General features: G+C 38.7%; 4 protein-coding genes across 8 annotated transcripts; 3 read left to right on the forward strand and 1 right to left on the reverse strand.

Moving 5' to 3' along the window:
- Positions 1 to 2072: 2072 nt before the first annotated feature.
- LOC106741298 (peroxiredoxin-5, mitochondrial) lies at positions 2073 to 4102 on the forward strand. 2 transcript variants are annotated; one of them, XM_014613117.1, is made up of 5 exons: positions 2079 to 2106; positions 2244 to 2310; positions 2798 to 2932; positions 3390 to 3521; positions 3671 to 4102. In XM_014613117.1, exons 2-5 carry the CDS (start codon positions 2299 to 2301, stop codon positions 3860 to 3862), a joined length of 471 nt encoding a protein of 156 aa, XP_014468603.1. In that variant the 5' UTR covers positions 2079 to 2106; positions 2244 to 2298; the 3' UTR covers positions 3863 to 4102. The 2 variants fall into 2 exon arrangements, with proteins under 2 accessions (XP_014468602.1, XP_014468603.1); XM_014613116.1 differs by having other exon boundaries at positions 2073 to 2310.
- A 742-nt stretch (positions 4103 to 4844) lies between these two features.
- On the forward strand, positions 4845 to 12115 carry LOC106741437 (importin subunit alpha-7). The gene is made up of 8 exons (XM_014613476.1): positions 4845 to 5252; positions 6923 to 7132; positions 7230 to 7427; positions 7725 to 7945; positions 8096 to 8359; positions 8444 to 8648; positions 8741 to 9044; positions 9138 to 12115. Exons 2-8 carry the CDS (start codon positions 6923 to 6925, stop codon positions 9332 to 9334), a joined length of 1599 nt encoding a protein of 532 aa, XP_014468962.1. The 5' UTR covers positions 4845 to 5252; the 3' UTR covers positions 9335 to 12115.
- On the reverse strand, positions 11375 to 15289 carry LOC106741438. 4 transcript variants are annotated; one of them, XM_014613480.1, is made up of 3 exons: positions 15192 to 15289; positions 12951 to 13772; positions 11375 to 12870 (listed from the first exon to the last, which is right to left on the reverse strand). In XM_014613480.1, the coding sequence occupies exons 2-3, from the start codon at positions 13644 to 13646 to the stop codon at positions 12583 to 12585; spliced, it is 984 nt and encodes a 327-aa protein (XP_014468966.1). In that variant the 5' UTR covers positions 13647 to 13772; positions 15192 to 15289; the 3' UTR covers positions 11375 to 12582. The 4 variants fall into 4 exon arrangements, with proteins under 4 accessions (XP_014468966.1, XP_014468965.1, XP_014468964.1 ...); XM_014613479.1 differs by lacking the exon at positions 15192 to 15289 and adding an exon at positions 15023 to 15185; XM_014613478.1 differs by lacking the exon at positions 15192 to 15289 and adding an exon at positions 14465 to 15185.
- LOC106741440 (palmitoyltransferase ZDHHC6-like) lies at positions 15206 to 19391 on the forward strand. Its single transcript, XM_014613481.1, has 7 exons — positions 15206 to 15446; positions 15832 to 16013; positions 16182 to 16266; positions 16346 to 16620; positions 16704 to 16916; positions 18673 to 18860; positions 18949 to 19391. The coding sequence occupies exons 1-7, from the start codon at positions 15392 to 15394 to the stop codon at positions 19091 to 19093; spliced, it is 1143 nt and encodes a 380-aa protein (XP_014468967.1). The 5' UTR covers positions 15206 to 15391; the 3' UTR covers positions 19094 to 19391.
- The last annotated feature ends 33 nt before the right edge of the window (positions 19392 to 19424 follow it).

The following is a 19424-nucleotide window of genomic DNA, read 5'->3' on the forward strand; positions in this document are numbered from 1 at the left end:
AAAAGTAGCCCGTCAATTTTCAAGGACACTCTGATCGGGTTTAACATAATTTTTCGGTATTGTGTGTGTATAGACATGTGCATAAAAAAGATTATATTAATATAGAATTGCATGTTTATAGTATGTACTTATAAATAAAAGAAACTTTGCGATGAAATAATAATCACAAGTTGTGTTCGAAATAGATAATTTCGGTATGTTAAGCATTGATGATTATATATTCTTGAATAAAAGAATAACGAAGCGATTAATATTTTCTCTGAAAAAAAACTTCTATTAAAAAGAAGAAAATAAACGAAATTACATGGATATTTATGACAATAAGTCTTATTGTATTAATTATTGGAAAATATTAACTATTATTTGGAAATAGTAAAGTTGTTTAATAAAATTTAACAAACTGTAATTCCTGCAAAGACAATGGTAATGAGGTGGCACAAGAAATATTTTACATGCCGGTATTCATAGTCAAATACGCGGTCTTATACTTAAGACCGTCTTAAGTTTATCTTCAGATGCTATACGGTTCATTTCATTGGCTATAAAACATCTGAAGATAAATAACAGTAATATTATTAATTTAATATAGTTCGAAAGTAAAGACTTCAAATTTAGAAATGTTTCTTGAACTATTTTGTTATTTTTATTTTTTCCGAAATTACAGCCTGTTGAATTTTACTTGTGTTTTGATATATGAAAAAGTTGGGCTGACCAACCCTTTGAATTATATTATTTGAGAAATAAAATAGTCTCTCATTTGAATTGTATTACGACCTCAATTTTCAGTAAATATAGTGGCGGCTCGTAGCGGAAATTTTAAAACTAAAAGTCGACATCACATACCGACGATTTTGTCGAACCTTTTCAGCTAACATTTATCGACTGCTTAGCTGAGACTCAAACCCTTGAGTTAATCGCGAAGGTCAACCTTAATAATTAACATCGAAAACTAAGATGAATTTAGTGGAAACCTCGAGCATAGGTCAAATATTTTTCAAGATACTTTTACGGGAAAATTATACTGAAAATATTTGACCTACGTCCGAGCATTTCGTTCAATTCATTTTATTTTTCGAGATATTAATTATTAAAAATGCATTGCGTAACGCCTTGTAGTAATTTTGGAAACAAAATCTCGTTTATCGGAAACTATTTCCGAAATGTGCTGACATAACTGAAAATCTATAGTTCACGTTACGTATACTATAGATTTTCAGTACTGCCAGTACTTTCAGCATATTTTCGGAGCGCAGCCGAAATTACTCGAGTGTTGGCTAAATATGGTTTGAGACTTGGGTGTGCTACGTCGGCTTTTAGTTCCAAAGTCTCCGCTACGAGCCGCCACTATACTGAGAAATTGAGGTCGTAGTACAATTTGATACAAGTCAGACGCCGGTTTATTTCTCGAGTAGTACAATTCAAAGGCTGATTAGTCGTACTTTTGCTTATATTGGAACCTGCAAAATTCAACAGCTTGTAACTTCGGCAAAAATCAAGATAATAAAATGGTTCGAGAAAATTTCGTTTGTTTTAAAGCTTGAAGTTTCTACTATTGTAACATTGTAAAGATTTATTAAATTTTCAATAATGTATGTATTGTATTCAGTAATGTGTACGGATATTAAAAACTTCAGTCTATAAAATGCTCCTTGAACCGTCTCATTATCAATATTTTTACGGAGATTATATAGCATATTAAACTTGAAAATAATACATTTTAACAGCAGTTCAGAGAGACATTTTTAAATTGTACGACTCAACGCGAAAACTTTTATTCCTCAATAATACAGTTAATTAATCCCTACCTATTAACGAGAAACAAAATCCTTTTCATCAGACAATATAAATTACACTCTTATAAAATAAAAAACCAAACTGAAAAAACTTCAAGACGAATCAGACATGTTTGTACCAACAGCTTAGCCAAGTTTAATAATGAAATTCTATAATATGTCGGCACAAAGAATTATTTGTTCAAATTTATGAACTTAGAAAAGATAAATGATTCTTTAGTGAAAAGAAAGGAACTATAAGCGTCGAGTGATGAGCTGACAACAGCCTACATACGCAAATAGTATTATGCAATAACGTGCCGGTTGGTGTCAGGTTGGTACGTTGGACCTTAAGTATTTGCGACAAATCACGTTTTTTTTTTCGTATTTTTACGAAGGGTGGTCCGAAATGGGGATATTTTCGCGTTCATACATGAGTCAGCTAGTAAATCGTATCGTTTCCGTCGACAGACGAGCATCGACGTTCCGGCATTTTGCACGACGTTTTCACGTATCATCGCAAAACATGGTTATCGCCGTGAGTATTCTGTCGGCCTGTTTATTTCAGCGTCTGTTGACCGATAATCGTTCAATGCTAATCGTGTTTCGTGAGATTTGTTTCTAATTTTTTTTGTAACTCGAATGCACAAACTGGGTTGAGATGTTAATGAAATATCGTTTCTCATAATTAGCTATCAAAGAGGAGGATGCAGCCGATTTTTGGCCTTGATGATATTGAATATAATGTTATATAATTTTGCCCGATTAATTTTAGATATCCTGACTTAAATGACCTCCTGACTATATTTTGGAAAAGAATGCAACAAATGTGACAAATCATTAAAGTTATCGGTTAATGCTGTAAATAATGATGTTCATTTGCAATGAATGGTGTATATATGTAGTGTATTCAAATTGTCTTGAAATTGTAGAGTCTAGTTGAACGTTATAGGCTTCGTGATATTCACAATATATGTGACTTCCTTTACTTGAAAGCAAGAGATTAATAATATTACTTTTTCAAGGTTGGAGACAAGCTTCCCAGTGTGGATCTCTTTGAGAGCACACCAGCAAATAAGGTGAATCTAGCGAAGGAAGCAGCTGGGAAGAAAATCATCGTGTTTGCTGTGCCAGGTGCATTCACACCGGGTTGCTCTAAAGTATATTGTTATTTTGTAATTAAATGATAGCTACCGGCAACTAAACTATAGCTCTTCTAGAAATATAAACTTTTTCTTATACATCTGTTACCAAGATTCAATCTATTTGCATTAATATAATTAATATAAAGTCTCTTTTGGACTCATGTTTATAAGGTTACATGGAATTCATATTAAATTATTATATATGTACGTATATGTACAATTATTATATATGTACATTATTATATATGTACATTATTATATATGTACAAGAATGCATGTTCTTATATTTTATTATGATACATCATTCTTATAAGAACGTTGATATATGAATATTGATAAAATAATAAGATCATGTATTTGATAAGATAAGACAAGAAAGAGATATATATGCGTATGATATGTGTATGATGCATGCATTAACTTTTCTTTCGACGTGTTATATATTTGAAATTATAGCTATTAATTTTTCCAGACCCATCTCCCCGGCTATGTTGAAAAAGCAGTTGAACTGAAGTCCAAAGGAATTTCAGAGATCTTCTGCATCAGCGTTAATGATCCATTCGTTATGGAAGCTTGGGGAAAAGAACATGGTGCGAATAACAAGGTGCGTGTTTACACAAGTACCAAATTAACAACCGTACGGAAATACAGGAGAATAAATCAATTATTCGCACTAATTGACTGCCGTGTTGAGATTAAAGTTTCTCAAATTGATTATATTTTGTTTTGAAACAAAACTATTTTTATTATCAGATACGGATGCTAGCCGACCCCAAGGCGGAATTTACAGATGCTGTAGATCTCAGCGTGGACCTGCAGCCTTTGGGAGGCAAACGCAGCAAACGTTATTCTATGATCGTTGAAGATGGCACTGTAAAGGAGCTCAATGTGGAGCCGGATAACACGGGTCTGTCTTGTTCTCTGGCAGATCGCATCAAAATCTAAGGCACGTTGTGATATTTTTTTTTTCCGTATTTCCTCTTTCACATCAACGTGTTTCTACTATCAATCTAATATTACTACCTCTTTAGCTAGCACGTATGCTGTAATGAGACTATTATGATACACTTATTTCCAATTGATATCAATGTGATAAGTGTCTGCTTACGAGATGTTTCTGCATTTTCTATTTGCGTTAAAAATTTTAGGGTTAAACGAATATAAGGATCTCATTTACGATAATTGCAAAAATAGCATGTACGCATATACATATGCGTCGAAGTTGAATAAATCTAAATCCTAATTAAAAATACCCAATTCATGTTCTGTCTATGTTTTCATATATTGAGTATCTAACCAATCGATACACCCAACAAGACTTGTCATACGACGAATGAAAGATTAGGCCAACGCGCGAAAGTGGGAGGCGATTATGCGTCCTATTAATGCAAACTCGAGAAAAAGTGAACATTTCTAAATGTTTTCACGCTAGTAAATGTTCATTTTTGCGGATTCACGTTCGAGAGAAACATCTATGTGTCTATTCTGTAACTTTTAGCGACCGTGTCGCCATCGTTATTTTCTCTTATTAGTCTCCGTTCACAAAGGTGCTTCAAGCCTTAAGAAATTGTCCAATCACAGTGGATTAGTTTCCTCACGTTCGACTGATCAATTTCGCAAGGCTCAGAGCTTTAAGTAGCTATTCTAAATAGGGATTAAGGATTAATGAAAACCGCCTTAACACGTCCAGCGAATGGAGGCTCGACTAGCATCCCTAACGCTCTCACAAACCCCGATCACATTGTCTGTCGACAATTGTGAATCGAACATCAGAAGTCGACCAATCGGGTGATCTCGACTTCGGCTAGTTCAGTCCTCCGATTGGTCAAGACGCCTTCAATTCGTAATTCCCAACCATGTTACGTAGCTAGACGACGACTCGACGTCGCGTCGAGAGGTTAAAATTAAGCGCGTTGCGCAACACTTCCGGTGCGGCTTCTCATCTGCACTCGTGAAATCGCCCGTGAACTTCACCGAAGGATTGCTCGACATCGCTCTTTTCATTGTCCCCGCTGCTTCTCGACGCTGTCGTGTCGCGTTCGCGAGTTTCTCACCAGAAAGGAAGAGAGCGAGAGAGACGGACGTGCGTGTGACAGGGACAGCGGAAGAGCGCGCGGGAGAGAGCGGCGGGATCGCTGCGTCGACCAATCAGTGCGTGCCTCCGCCAGGAACCCGTGATTCATTGCGCGTCGCGGGTGTGCGGATCAAGGATTCCCGACGGGCTGTCGTTCGTAGTTCGCGGTGGAGAAGAGATTCGCGGCGGCGCCTGGATCTGCGTCACTCTTATGATCTTTCACGTCTGACCCGTTGGCTACGAAATCCGTTTTCCACAGCCGTAAGTACACGAAGTAGCCGAGGTGGAAGAGCGTGCGCGAATCGTTGAACGAGATACGGCGGTACGCGGCATCTCCGTACGTCGTCGCGCCGCGCCCGGGGCCGCGGCGTGCTCATTGACGTGCCACACGGAGGAGAGGATTCCATGCCAATGTCAGTCCGCGGCCGCGTACGCCAAAATGTCCAAGCGGCCGCGACGGGAATCCGCGGCGACGGCATTGACGCAATCGTCGGTACCGACGCACTCGCGCGCGTCGAGAGAGAGAGAGAGAGAAAGCGGAGTTCTTCAGACAGGCATCTCCGCCCCCGATCGGCTCTCCTAACCCTCACGCGGAATCAATTGATTGACGTTCGCCGATGGCATTCGATCGAGTAGCCCGGCGATGGGGTATTCGATATAGTCGAGCGAATTTCTCTCTCTCTCTTTCTCTCTCCTTTTCTCTCTCTCTCTCTCTCTCTCTCTCTCGTTTTCTTTCTCTCTCTTCCTCTCTCTTTCATCTATCTGTCTCCCGCTCCGTCTCTTTCTCTCGTTCGTCTCGAAAGAGAGAACGAAACAGGTTTCGTTTGGTACACTGTCCTCTTCGCTACTTCGCCTTTGTATTCTTGTGCACATATTAGATGATGGATGCGCTAATGTATCCGTATACACGTACACGCGTATGTACGTGCGTGTGTGCATATGTGTGTACGTACGCGCGCGCGCGCGTGCTCTCTCTCTCTTTCTCTGTCGCGTGTTTGAAGATATATTTTTAAACGAGGAAGAGAATGCGTTCGACTCGCTTTGTCGCTTAAACAATTCGCACGTATATCGCTCGTACGTGTGGTGTCAATTGTTGAGAAAAGCACAAAGTTTGCGAGATGGTGGATTCGTTTTCCACTTTCCTGCTCTGTCGAGGAATACGGAAAAGACCGAGTAGTGGCAGCTCGTATGGGAAATTCTTTCGTGGAAGTGTAGATTTCATAATTTTAGACTTTGCTTAAAACACTTGTACGGAGAGCCGAAGTTCTCTTGATCTCAGCGGATGACTGTTTCTAAGAAAGGATATATGTAACATACAGATACATGTATACATATAAGTATGTATAAGTATGCTCTTGTTTGCACAACGATTTGCATATATTTCTTTTTTCTCTTTCGGTGAAGTTAGAAGTGTATCAAATGGTCACTATTACAAGCTACTGCTCACAAGTTGTTTTATATATTCTATTCTTTTTCGTCGAACTAGCGTATACTTATAGAACTTAAAATAAGACAGACATACAATTAAGACTAAGTGAAAAGAGAAGAAGAGAACTAGTTAGTACAGCCAATTCAGTGAAAAAGAACAGATCTATTGTCACCTCATAATTAATTACCACAAGTTTGTAAATAGTTCATAATCATAATTATTTGATGCGCTCGTAACTTCATCGACAAGATATGTTAATCTATACTTTGTTGTGCGAACAAATGTACATATATAATTATGCATGCATGACTAGGCCATTTTTTGCATTTATGTAAATGTATGTATGAATGAATAAGCAAGCAATTTTCTCCTTGTAACAGACGGGAATACTTTTCGGAAAGTTCCCGAGTTATATTACATTCAAGTTTGAAAAAAGAAAGCCACGAGAGACTATCTTTAACGTAATCAACACATGGTTTAAGTTGCGCTTGCATTTCCATAGATGTCAACTGGACCCACACACAAGCATCGTTATAAAAATGTAGGATTGGATTCACAAGAACTGCGGAGACGCAGGGAGGAGGAGGGGGTTCAATTGAGGAAGCAGAAGCGGGAGCAGCAATTGTCGAAGCGTCGCAATGTTCCAAACATTGTTGCGGATGACGATAATGTTACAGCCACAGACGAGTACACACTTCCTACGCAACAATCGGTAAAACAACTACTTCGTCGTATCTCTGCTGTTCGCATGTTATATCTCATTACATAATGTCGAATTGTTCCCTTCACGCGGGAAATTTGTATTTCAGCAGTCCGCTGGTATTATAACATCTGAAATGGTAGATGCATTGTACAGCCCTAACATACAAGATCAGTTGGCAGCAACGCAGAAATTTAGAAAATTATTATCAAGGGAACCGAATCCTCCTATAGACGAAGTTATACAAACTGGAATTGTGCCGCAATTCGTCGAATTTCTTAAAAATAACACAAATTGCACGCTACAGGTAAGTATTATTACGTAGTATTAATATAAAGAAAGGCAAACGCAGGCATTATTAACCCTTAGCACTCGAGGGCTCCGGAGCGGAGTCGTTTTAAATTTGTCTTCAAACTCAAATGCAAATAGCAAGAGCGGAATATCCTATACACAATAGTTTTTACGATTTGCCTTTGTCCTTATGTTATGAACTGAAAGTTATTTGCATTGTCTCCATAGCGGAGCCCTCGAGTGCAAAGGGTTAAGGTGTGTAATCGATCCTCCCACGTTGGGAACCTAAGCGTCGATGTGATATATCTCTTAGTTCGAAGCAGCTTGGGCATTAACAAATATAGCGAGCGGAACGTCCCAGCAAACGCGTGTCGTGATAGATGCAGGGGCCGTTCCTACTTTCATATCTTTACTTGGTTCCGAGTACGAAGACGTGCAAGAACAAGCTGTATGGGCATTAGGCAACATCGCAGGGGACAGTCCCGAATGCAGAGATCACGTGTTGGCCAACGGTATTCTCCCTCCACTTTTACAGTACGTTTCCTTCTATTTACGTTTTTCTCGCAAAATTCACCCCCACTACACTTCGAGAAACATCGCATCGCATACGATGCCTTCACATGTTGCGCGACAAATCCTATAAATATTACGGCCGATATATGGATTTACGGCGCAACTTTTCAGGTTGCTATCGAAAGCGACACGACTCTCCATGACTCGCAACGCGGTATGGGCATTGTCAAATCTTTGCCGGGGGAAGAATCCAGCGCCGGCTTTCGCGAAGGTTGCCCCGTGTTTGCCAGTTCTCGCACACCTCCTGAATCATGCTGATTTCGATGTACTCGCTGATGCTTGCTGGGCACTTTCCTATTTGAGCGACGGTCCAAACGATAAGATACAAGCTGTTATCGATGCCGGCGTCTGTAGACGCCTCATAGAACTTCTTATGTACGCTAAAATTCGCACGGAATGCGTCACGCGCGAGATCAATCTTACTTGAGTACACTAACGAATGCGAGTGTTATTTTTCAGGCATGATCAGAGTAACGTAATAAGCGCAGCTCTTCGTGCTGTAGGAAATATAGTTACCGGGGATGATGTGCAAACTCAAGTTGTATTAAATTGCTCGGCACTACCATGTTTGTTGCACCTTCTAAGTTCTCCACGGGAAAGTGTTCGTAAAGAGGCTTGCTGGACGGTCTCTAACATCACTGCCGGTAATCCACAGCAAATACAAGTACGTTGCAAACTTGGAAAATTCAATTTCAGTCTTATCGGCCAGTACTTCGTTCATTTTCGTCTCCTTCTTTTTCTCTCTCCTTTTCGCAGGCGGTGATTGACGCTAATATCTTTCCGGTCTTGATCGACATTTTGGGCAAAGCCGAGTTTAAAACGCGTAAAGAAGCAGCATGGGCAATTACGAATGCTACTAACGGCGGAACGCCGGACCAAATTCGATACCTCGCGATGCAAGGATGTATCCCACCGTTGTGCGATTTGTTGACTGTCATGGATCCCAAGATTGTCCAGGTGGCTCTGAACGGATTAGAGAATATTTTGCGTTTGGGAGAGCAAGACGCGCCCATGCACAATGGTCTTAACCCTTACGCGGTCCTTATCGAGGAATGCTATGGTAAAGTATCGAAATTAATTAATTAAGACCTTACGCGCGAGAGACACCTCGGTCGCAATTTATTAACGAATATCGCTCATCGTGACGTTTCAGGCCTAGATAAAATAGAGTTCTTGCAATCTCACCAAAATATGGATATTTATCAAAAGGCCTTCGATATTATCGATCGATTTTTCGGATCCGAGGAGGAGGATACCAGACTGGTACCTTCTATCGATTCGCAAGGACAAGAATATCAATTCACCACACCAGATTCTTCCCAGCTACCAGTTCAAGGCTTTGAATTCTAATCCACTGTCCTTAAACTCTGCATATAACATTTGTTTCGTTAAATGTTTACGGTTATATTTGTTCTATACACTAGGGATACGCGATGTCCCTAAAATCGATACATCGACGCGAAAAATAATTTTTATGTATTTGTGCATATGCTCCTAGAGTTCGTTTGTATCAAACAATATGATTGTTGCTCCCCAAAGTCATCTATTCTTCGTCAAATTGTGAGAAGAGCAGTAAAATCCTTATATATCGTTACTTTTCATGTTTTTTCTTTTCTATTTTTTTCTTTTTTTTTTTTCGTTATTTTAGACGAACTATAACATACCGTATGTTATTACCGTATGTTACTACTAATTATGGTTTCCGAACCTACGTAAAATTGCGACAACGTCGTTGCTGCTAAAGACTTGAAACAATTTACGTAGGGTAATTTGGCGTACTCATACTTGCATGTATTTAGTATGGGGTACGTCTCATCAGGAGTAAACAGGAATAAACATTTTTAGTGCTTAAGTAGAAGTGGAGACGATCAAGACAATTTGACGAGGCAGACTCATACCCTCGTGCGACGTGTGACTGACACTGAACTACGAAAATGATACTTGCATTGACCTGCAAGATACTAAATGACTGAAGTACGCGACTATGTAGCCAACACGGACAACATTACGCAACGCGGTACTCACCTCCTTACTATACTAGATAGAAACATGACCAATTAAACTTTTTTACTGTAAATACGTATCTCGTAATTTTAAGGCTATTCTATACAGAGTGCCCTTAAGAAGCGAAGCAATAGTCGTATCTGGCCGTCAACGAAATACCGTATTGATTTAAATAAGAATTGCTCGAAGATTTCCTTACTATTTGTGACGATTATGTTTTGAGAATAGAAATATGCAAGACACGCTTCGGTTCTATTTTGTGTCAATAATCGCATGGTACATGCCGGCTTTATTACATATACATATGCTTTCTTACCAGTTCAGCATCATAAAATCGATTACCAGATACCAGTTTTTAATTGTGTGAACATTTGCGGATGTATCGAGAATAAATAATGTTTACCTTATTGTTTCATAACTCGAGTTCGAAGCAAAATTGCAGTTGATATTAAATCCTTTGTGTGCACAGGTGATAAAAGGAAAACGGATCAATAGTATTGGGATTGTACAGCACATCATTAGATTTTGGACATTCTGTATAAAAAGTCTATGACTGTATAAAATGTATTTATTATTTAGGTTTGACGATACCATACTATATTGTACGAATTCTATATATACTGTCTACTTTTAGTTACCGATTTGAATTATTACGACAGAGAACGACTGTACTATAACTCACTAGTTGAAGAGCTTTGCTAAACGTTTCATTTTAGCAAGGTGCGCAGCTATGGGAACTTATTGCCAATTTATGAAATGCTTATCAAGAAGTAGTGTATGACAAGTGTAGTTTAAAACAATTTTCTTTTGCCATTATATGTTGTATAACACTGTTTTCTTGCATAACATGTAAAAACAGTTATACTCTATCATGCTATTGGGTGGAACATATAAGGATTGGTCTGAGTTATTAGTCTGAAATAATCGTGTGAACATTCTTCAAATGCAATACTAAGTTTTTACCGAAAAGTAGTTTTTTCTACCGAATTATAGTTATTTTAATCAAAACAATTTTTAATTATATTTCTATATTAATTAATATATATATATATAAAATAAATGCTAATATTGAATCGTTTAAAATGCATATAGTTTGGTATAAATATGTACGTATCTATTTATGGAAACATCTATTTTTTCTAATTCGCTAATTTTTTCTATCGGAAAACGTTGCATCGCTCAAAAGAAAAAAAAAAGTTGAACAGAGCACTGGTCTAAATACACATCGTGGATATTATATTTTATTTTCCCATGGATCTGTATTAAGTCAATAGGAAATTTATTAAGGTTGGAGAAATAAACCTGTATAAATAGATCTAGTTAAAGTTTTATAATTAAGTTCACCTTTTTACCTACTTGTTGAGGAAATATCAAAAAGAAAGTTGGTTTAACGAAAAGTTGCTATATTTATAAAATTTTACATAGTACAAGAGGATAAAGAGAGAGGTAACGAACGCATATCAGAAGAGAAGCAATCTGCAATACGAATTACGTGAAATTTGTATGAAATTATATAATATATGCAAATAATTTGTTTAAATATATGTATATATTTTGGTATTTAGGTATTCAAAATGAACAAGTTGATGCAATAGGAATTTTCCAATGAATACCTGTTTTACGATATATCATTTATTATATATAAAGTATAGTTAGTACAGAGTATTAGTGAAACTGAGTCTTCGTTACTTTATTATAATGTATATAATTTTACTGATTCGAGTTAACAATAACATTCTGCAACTCTTTTTGCGAATGTCCGGAATAATTTTAACAGAATTAGGGGTGAAAGATTAGGGGAATTGCGATGAAAGATCTTGTAAATTGGCAATGAGCAAAATACGATACTTGACATTATTTAATTAATTACTGTACGGACTGCTGACTGACACATTTAACACGAGAATCCAATATCACATATAATGAAATCCTATTGATTGTATTTTATTTTGAAGCTAAATAAATGTCATTCTCGAAAATATGCGTGGAATCGCTAGATACAGCAATGTCGTTATATTTTTTGAAAATACATAGAAGTATGAAATTGTGATTATATAGGAAGACTCACTAAAGATAAATTTAATCTCGTGTAATATTGGCATAACAAAATAAAGTGAAACTGAAAGATTTAGATTTACATTTCCCTGAATTTATGTGCAAAGACAAGCGATAATTATCATTATTGACGTAGATACAAAAGATTAATCAATCGATTAATTACTTTGTGACTACAAAAATGAAAAATCATTGATAATTAATTGTTGCAGTATGTACGTCGAAATAAATTTAAGTAAGAAATTTGAGCGATCATATGCCCAGAGAGAAAGCTTATTTTTTACATATAAGAAATTTTTTTTGTTCGATTTCTCATTTACGAAATACATAGAATTATTTATCGTATCATTATATACATATATAGACAGAGCAATGCAACCCCCCTTCCTCCCCTCTAATGGTTTATGCCTATTTTGACTATCATGGTTTAAATCTAATCGCATTGATCGATTGACTGGACTGATAAGTGATCGATTGGTCAATTCCGTTGAGTTGATCGTTGTCGATTAAATTTCAAGCATGATGGTAGGAAACGAGCGTTAGATAAATGAACAATACCGTAGTTTTGGTTCAGGTCGAACCAATATAATTGCTCCGTCTGTAATTCGTGTTACGAGCGCCATCAGGATATCCTCGTCGATACTTTCCGACAGTTTATGATATAAGTGTTCCTCCACAAATTCCATCTTCTTTTGCGACGATACGTAATTCTTCGTTTGCATCGTGATAATGTAAACAACTTCTCGAATCAAGGGGTTTACCCTATCGCACAAATTGTGCAAGGCTTTGATCGCTTCTGCATTAATGTTTAAAACATCTCGGATTATCTGCAAACAGAACGTTAAACGTAATCAATAACGTAAGTCGTTTTCAAGTATATGTAGACGTGTGTTATATACATACTGACCACAGACTTTCTCCTTCCTGAAATACTTCTCATCAATTCGATAATCTCCCCGGGATCATCTCCGAAATCTTTCGGATTTAAATTCAGAGGACTGTCACCGCCTAGAACATTACTGCTCAAATGTGCTAATGCTGAGGCTAAACAGTCCATTGTGTATGTTTCATTCGCAAATAATAGAATGATCGAGGGTGCCTTGAGAGTTCTTATCTTAACTTCATTTATTCCGGATGAAATATCATTCCAGATATCCGAATCTTGATTGTAAAATTTAGCTTTGACATCCTCAATGGATTTAGGTGACAACCTCCTGTCGCTTATGGATTCTTTTTGGTTTACATTTGCATTACTGTACAATTGAGTTATAAATACAGCGACTAGTACTAGTAGTATCACCACGACATAAAATTGTGAGGAGTTATTTGCATCTTGTTTAACATCAGGTTCCTCCGAAGATTTATTTGGTTTTTCTGGAGACTTAGTTCTTTCTGGAGACTTAGTTCTAGAGCGATTCGGAGAGGTTGCTCTAGAACGACTTGGAGATTTTGAGACTGAATGGTCCGATTGCTCCTTATCTGATTCCTCGTCTAACTTATCAGAATCATTTGTCATCTGTTTATCATGGTCACAGCTATTATCAGATGATATATTATTTTTATACGAATTGGCTTTCTTCCGTCGTTGCTGCTGTCGGGACATATCCTTGCACACGGGTAATTTTTCTGAATTATTACTCAAACGAAGATTTACCTCAGGAATTGGTCTTATAGACTTCCGAGGTTGAGGTCCTTGTGGCTTAGCTACTATCGGTGATATATCATTAATCTGCAAAACAATAGTGTACAATCCATCTTGTAAGCGAATCAAAGGCAGTGACACAGTTCTGATAATGGCCATGTTCAGCAGAATGTCTATTTTGCAACCGTTGCAAACATTGGACATTTTCTGACTTAAGAGCGGATTGTTCTTTCAGATCCAGAGAAATCATCCAATCTTAGCATAGAACACTTCCAATAGTTTCAATAATAATAATAAAATGTATCAACAGGAAGTATCCTTTAATGTACATGATGAATTAATTAATATCAAGACAGTGAAAAAAAATCATAAAATGATTAATATGTAAATAATAATGATATGTGTGTGTGATATGATGAAAACAAGTAGCTCAGAAATCATATGCAATATTAAATATTTAAATGTCAAATTACTGTGAAAAAGTCTACAGAATCAGAGAATAAGTTAGCGAGAATGTTAGACACAATTTGTCCATATAGAAATTTAAATCATATCAAGTTCGATGATGTAAAAAAGTGGACAGTATCTCAAACGTCTTGGTGGGATGTTTAGTTTTAACAATTCTAACACGAGTGGCAAATCAATATTACAATTTAAGAAATTGAACATAAGGAGAAAGTCAATTGTAAAATAGATGATCTGCTGAATGCGGTGAAAAGATGATCATGATTAAACTTAGTTCGGTTTTATACTGTCCTACAGTGAGTATCAATGTACACCTTGGCTAGACTGTGTGTGGCATGTTCACTGTGGTGTAAACGTTGTGTATACGTTGTGAGATGCGACCGTGGCCGTGGCACAAAATCTCTAACAAGTGCAAACATAAATTCCTATCATACTTGGTGGTTAATGCTTGTGGTAAATTTTAGTCCAACATAATCGCCCATTAAACGAAAATGACAATTCACACGCGCGAACATCCGGCTCTTATTGGCTTTTCATTTACCAATTTGATCGCATATCATCAGAGTCTGATCGATTTAACAAGAAAAGTGTCAAGTGTGGCGAGTGGTCGTGAGGTGCGGTGGTGTGTCCGGGTCGAGTTTACAACTACACGATCTACGTGATAAACCCGTCGAAGCCGAGTCCTCGCGCAGGTACGACGCGACGGTTGTGCGACGACGCACAATTAATTTCCGTTACTCTCGTTCGGATTTCGCGCGATAAGCTTGCACGAAATGATACACAATCGGCTCGAGTTCCTTCGCTCTTTTCATCGCTGTCATCCGAGGAGCCCGCGAATTTCGGGACGCGAACACTGACGTGGGAGACAATACCTCGAAGAAGTCGCCATCCATCCCGGGTCGAACGGACTCACGCGTGTACCTCGTCTGGCGGAAGGAGCGCGGACCTAACCAAATATTTCCGCCGAGGACCATCGGCGGTGATGCTCAGCTGTCGCTCGAAGAATTCACGCGAGAATGCGTGACACTACTACCAACTTACGGCTGCTCCGGTGACTCACGGGGCGCGGGAGACGTGTCACCGTAACAACAACGAGGACGCACGCCTCGGCCGCTCGAGGATCGCTCTCTCTCCCGAGCCAGCACCGGTCGCCGTCGTCGCCGCTGCCGAAGCGAAACCGGCTTCGACGATCGCAAGTTCGCCGGAGCACCGACAACCCGCGGCCACTCTATGGTGACAGCATGTGCGTTAGTCCGCTCAAGAGGATATGTCATTGGGGACCGCTCTCGGCTCTGGGTAGGCAGGTGACAGGTGTCTCCTACTGACTCGTCGTCGTCGAGACGACGATCGTCGCGATCGACGACGTCCATCGTCGGCCGGCCTCGAATTGATCGACGCGTCTTCCGACGAGACTTCGATGTCTCTCTCTCTCTCTCTCTCTCTCTCTTTCTTTGAAGTTCTCATCGTACTCATCGCGATACCGCTGCGACGGATAATGGGGGCGAGCTTTGAGTTGCAATTAGCGCGTCATCATCCTGGTCATACACGATTTTTATGAGAGGGCAACACTCAACCGCGCCCATCTTCTCGAGCGCCATCGATCGTCGCCCAGCCGCGAAATATGAATCGAGCCGGGATCGCTCGGTATTCGTTCAGTTTCGTGCCAATTTCCGTGTTGCAGGGATCATCAAGATAATCACGTTGATGACGATACACTGCAGCAGACAGTGGTGGTCGCCTCAGGAAAGTATCCCGGGAGCAGCCAGCTTCCTGTTGTTTTTCTGCTTAAGCGGATCCACCTTGTTCCACTTTATCAGCGCGATTTTCGAGGGTCCTGGATACCTCACGTTAAAATGGATGCCGGTAATATGTTATGCGTTATTTATTGTGAGCAGTAAATCTAGAAAGTTTTGGAAAGCTCGTGAATCATACGCGATATATGTGGTACTCCACCTCGATAACGTGTCATTATGTGTACGAACGTTTCTTGTATTTTTTTTCTGTATTTACTATTTGTTAATTTGCGTTTAGGAAAAAGCTACGGACACTCAATACCTGCAATATTGCACTGTGTGCCAAGGATACAAGGCACCGAGATCACATCATTGTAGAAAATGTAAGATTGAACACATATATATATAATTATAAGTATATTTTAATATACATATAAGAGAGAAAGATATTAAATATCTCAGGTGGTCGTTGCGTGATGAAAATGGACCATCACTGTCCATGGATAAATACATGCGTCGGGCACTACAACCACGGCCACTTCACGGCATTTTTAGCGAGTGCAGTTGGCGGTTGCTGCGTCTCCACCGTTATACTGATCTCCTGGGTGGCAACTGTGCTATCCCTGAAGCCGCTGCCATTTCCACCGCCATCGGTTTACACATTAATATTAGTAGTATTTAGTATTGGCTTATCGATCGGCGTTGTACTTGCGGTAGGGATGCTACTATACTTCCAGGTAAACGATCGCATGTGCGAACTTGTTGAATTTTGCCGTTTGCAGTTTTTTTTTTTTCATGTGTTCCCTTCAAATTGTTGCAGTTGTTGGCCATCGTGAGAAACCGAACGGAAATAGAAAATTGGATCTTGGTGAAAGCGCAGTATCGGAGGAACGGTACCGATACTAAGTACGTGTATCCTTATTCGAAAGGATGGCACTTCAATGTAAGTCAAGTTCTCACGTGGGACTGCACTCCCGTCGGCGATGGCATCACGTGGCCCGTTATCGACGGTTGTGATCAATACACCTTGACGGTAATTTTATCACAAAGATAATAATTCACTACGACATTTGTCAAGTCACGAGGAATCTTCATTGAGTACACTGCACAATTATATTTAGCCGACACGGATAGTTGATATTAGGATATCCAACCGTATTGAAAAGGAGCGTAAGCAGAATGCAAAATTGAAGGAAACTATGTGACAACATATGTATTACATCGTGTAGTCATTATAGTTATTTTTGAGAAAACGCAAAAACGCATTTAGTCGGGTTAGATCGGAATACTGTAAAAGCTTCGGCAGAGCGTGTTGATATAGGATTAACCAATGAACTGCAACGCGTGAGAAATAATTTTCAAACTTATAGGCGCGATGGGAAAGAGAGGGAGAATTGGAAATGTGTTATGATACTGGAGTTAGTGTGATACTCCGAGTTATAATGGAATGCACTCCATCGAGTTGGAGGACACTATAAACCAGGCAACATAGCTGTAAGACAAAACGTTGGTGGACATTAAGCCAACCAGGTCAATGAAAGGGGGGGGGGGGNATAGATCAGAATAACAGAGGCAGAAGTTTCTGAATATGCTGTATGCGATTTAGCACAAGTTTGCTGATGATACATGGAGTGTAGACATTTACATAATCAAGTAAAGATAGGACGAGTGACTGGATAACAAAAAGCTTTTTGAAGCATAGCTAAAATATGTCGGAAGAGCCAAATCTGCGGAGATAAATACAAGCTGCCCGACATTTTACGGTAACACGGATGATTAAATAATCAGGAAGAATCTACATGTATATTCTATATTTTTGATATCGATTGTTGCATATCTATCTGGAAACCTAAAAGATGTAGGCATAACGTTGAAACTTAGTTGAAACTGGGACAGCGAACGTGTCGGACCAACGATCAAAACTGCAGACTTCGGTGGGTTGAGATGAAGGCCATTCACTCATTGAGAGTCAGTCGGAGATCGTATGGAAGTCGTTATTTAATATGGAAAGGATATCAAGAGAATCTTAGGAAGAGAAAGGATACAAGAGAATGACATCATCGACGTCATACGTATAAAGATGAGAAACCAAAGACTGAGGCGATATATCTGCTACAAAGAGAGTGAATAAGTAATGGACCAAGTTATTGACCCTTGAGATACACCAGGCGGGAAGCAATACATGAGAATGAAAGGAAAAAGATAGGAAAAAGATTGGAGATGGTAACACACTGAAAATGATTGAGAGAATGAAAACGAATGAAGGAAATTGTGGTAAATGATAAATCCTAAAATAACTTAGCCAGGTGCAATTTATGATTTACAGTGTCGAAAGCTTTTGTAAAATCTCAAGTGACGAGACAATAGACCTACAGTATGAATGGAATTAGACACACGAAGTAAGGATGCGGTCGTGCTGTACCCTCTGAAATCCAAGATCGATTGCATGTTCTAGAAACCTATTTAAATCTATTTAAAGCTGTTTAAAGCAAATAAACTCGAGAATCTTAGATAGGAAAAAGAGGAGAGAGACAGAAAGACATGATGAGATTAGGTATTTTTGGAATAAGATGGACAACAAAACACTTCCAAGCGAAAGGGAAAAAAATATTTGTAAACAAGTATTAGAAATGTGAATTGAGGGATCAACACATGTAGGAAAACGTAGAAGCAACGTGTGTTTTGAAAAAAATTATAGGGTATCTGTAAACACTGCAGCTTGTACTCAATGTACCGTTTAAGAATGATTGAATTACTAATAATGCATTGTATTAATTGCTGTTTTCCAGAGGGAACAACTCGCACAAAAATTAGACAAACGGAAAAGAGCCCTTAGATATAGAATCATAAAGCCTGCATCGGGATCGAAGTTTCCAATTACACACGGCTTCGGTGTATTCTTCCATCCACTTTGTACCGATGAGTCTCGCATCAAGTTAGATGTAGGAGATATCGTAGTCGTGACGCGTTGGAAGAGGTAATCTTTACGCGTTATTTAATGTTACACTCGATACGTTCCTTGTTATATCGAACAAATTCTCGAAGAAATACTTCAATACTTGCAGATATTGGCTATTTGGAGAAAAAGAGCAGAAAAGCGTGGGAGACGCGGGAAGAAGACGTATCAGAGGATGGTTTCCGCAGCTGTGTGCGATCGAAGTAATAGAAAACGATTTATACGGCACAGAGAACTTATCCAAAGATGATTAAATTTTGAAATATGTGTGATATATACGCAATATATTTATGGATAAGCGTGGACTCGCGATACTGTTTGTAATAATTTTCCATTTTATTACGATGCCCGATGAAGAATGCAGTGAACATTACAGTTTATTGTAAAGGATTGCATTTATGTGTTCAAGATGACTTAGTGCATTTACTTGGAACCATAGATTTGGTTTCAAGTAGATTTCTTGCGTCATATCCCTCTTACATAGTGTACAAATATTTCTTTACCGAGAGATTCCGATAACCCGCTTTTAGCATAATAATTTTGTTATGCTTGATAATCATGTATATATATATATATATATATATA

This window comes from Dinoponera quadriceps, unplaced genomic scaffold (assembly GCF_001313825.1).
Source record: "Dinoponera quadriceps isolate SergipeBrazil2010 unplaced genomic scaffold, ASM131382v1 scaffold405, whole genome shotgun sequence".
Lineage (NCBI taxonomy): Eukaryota > Metazoa > Arthropoda > Insecta > Hymenoptera > Formicidae > Dinoponera > Dinoponera quadriceps.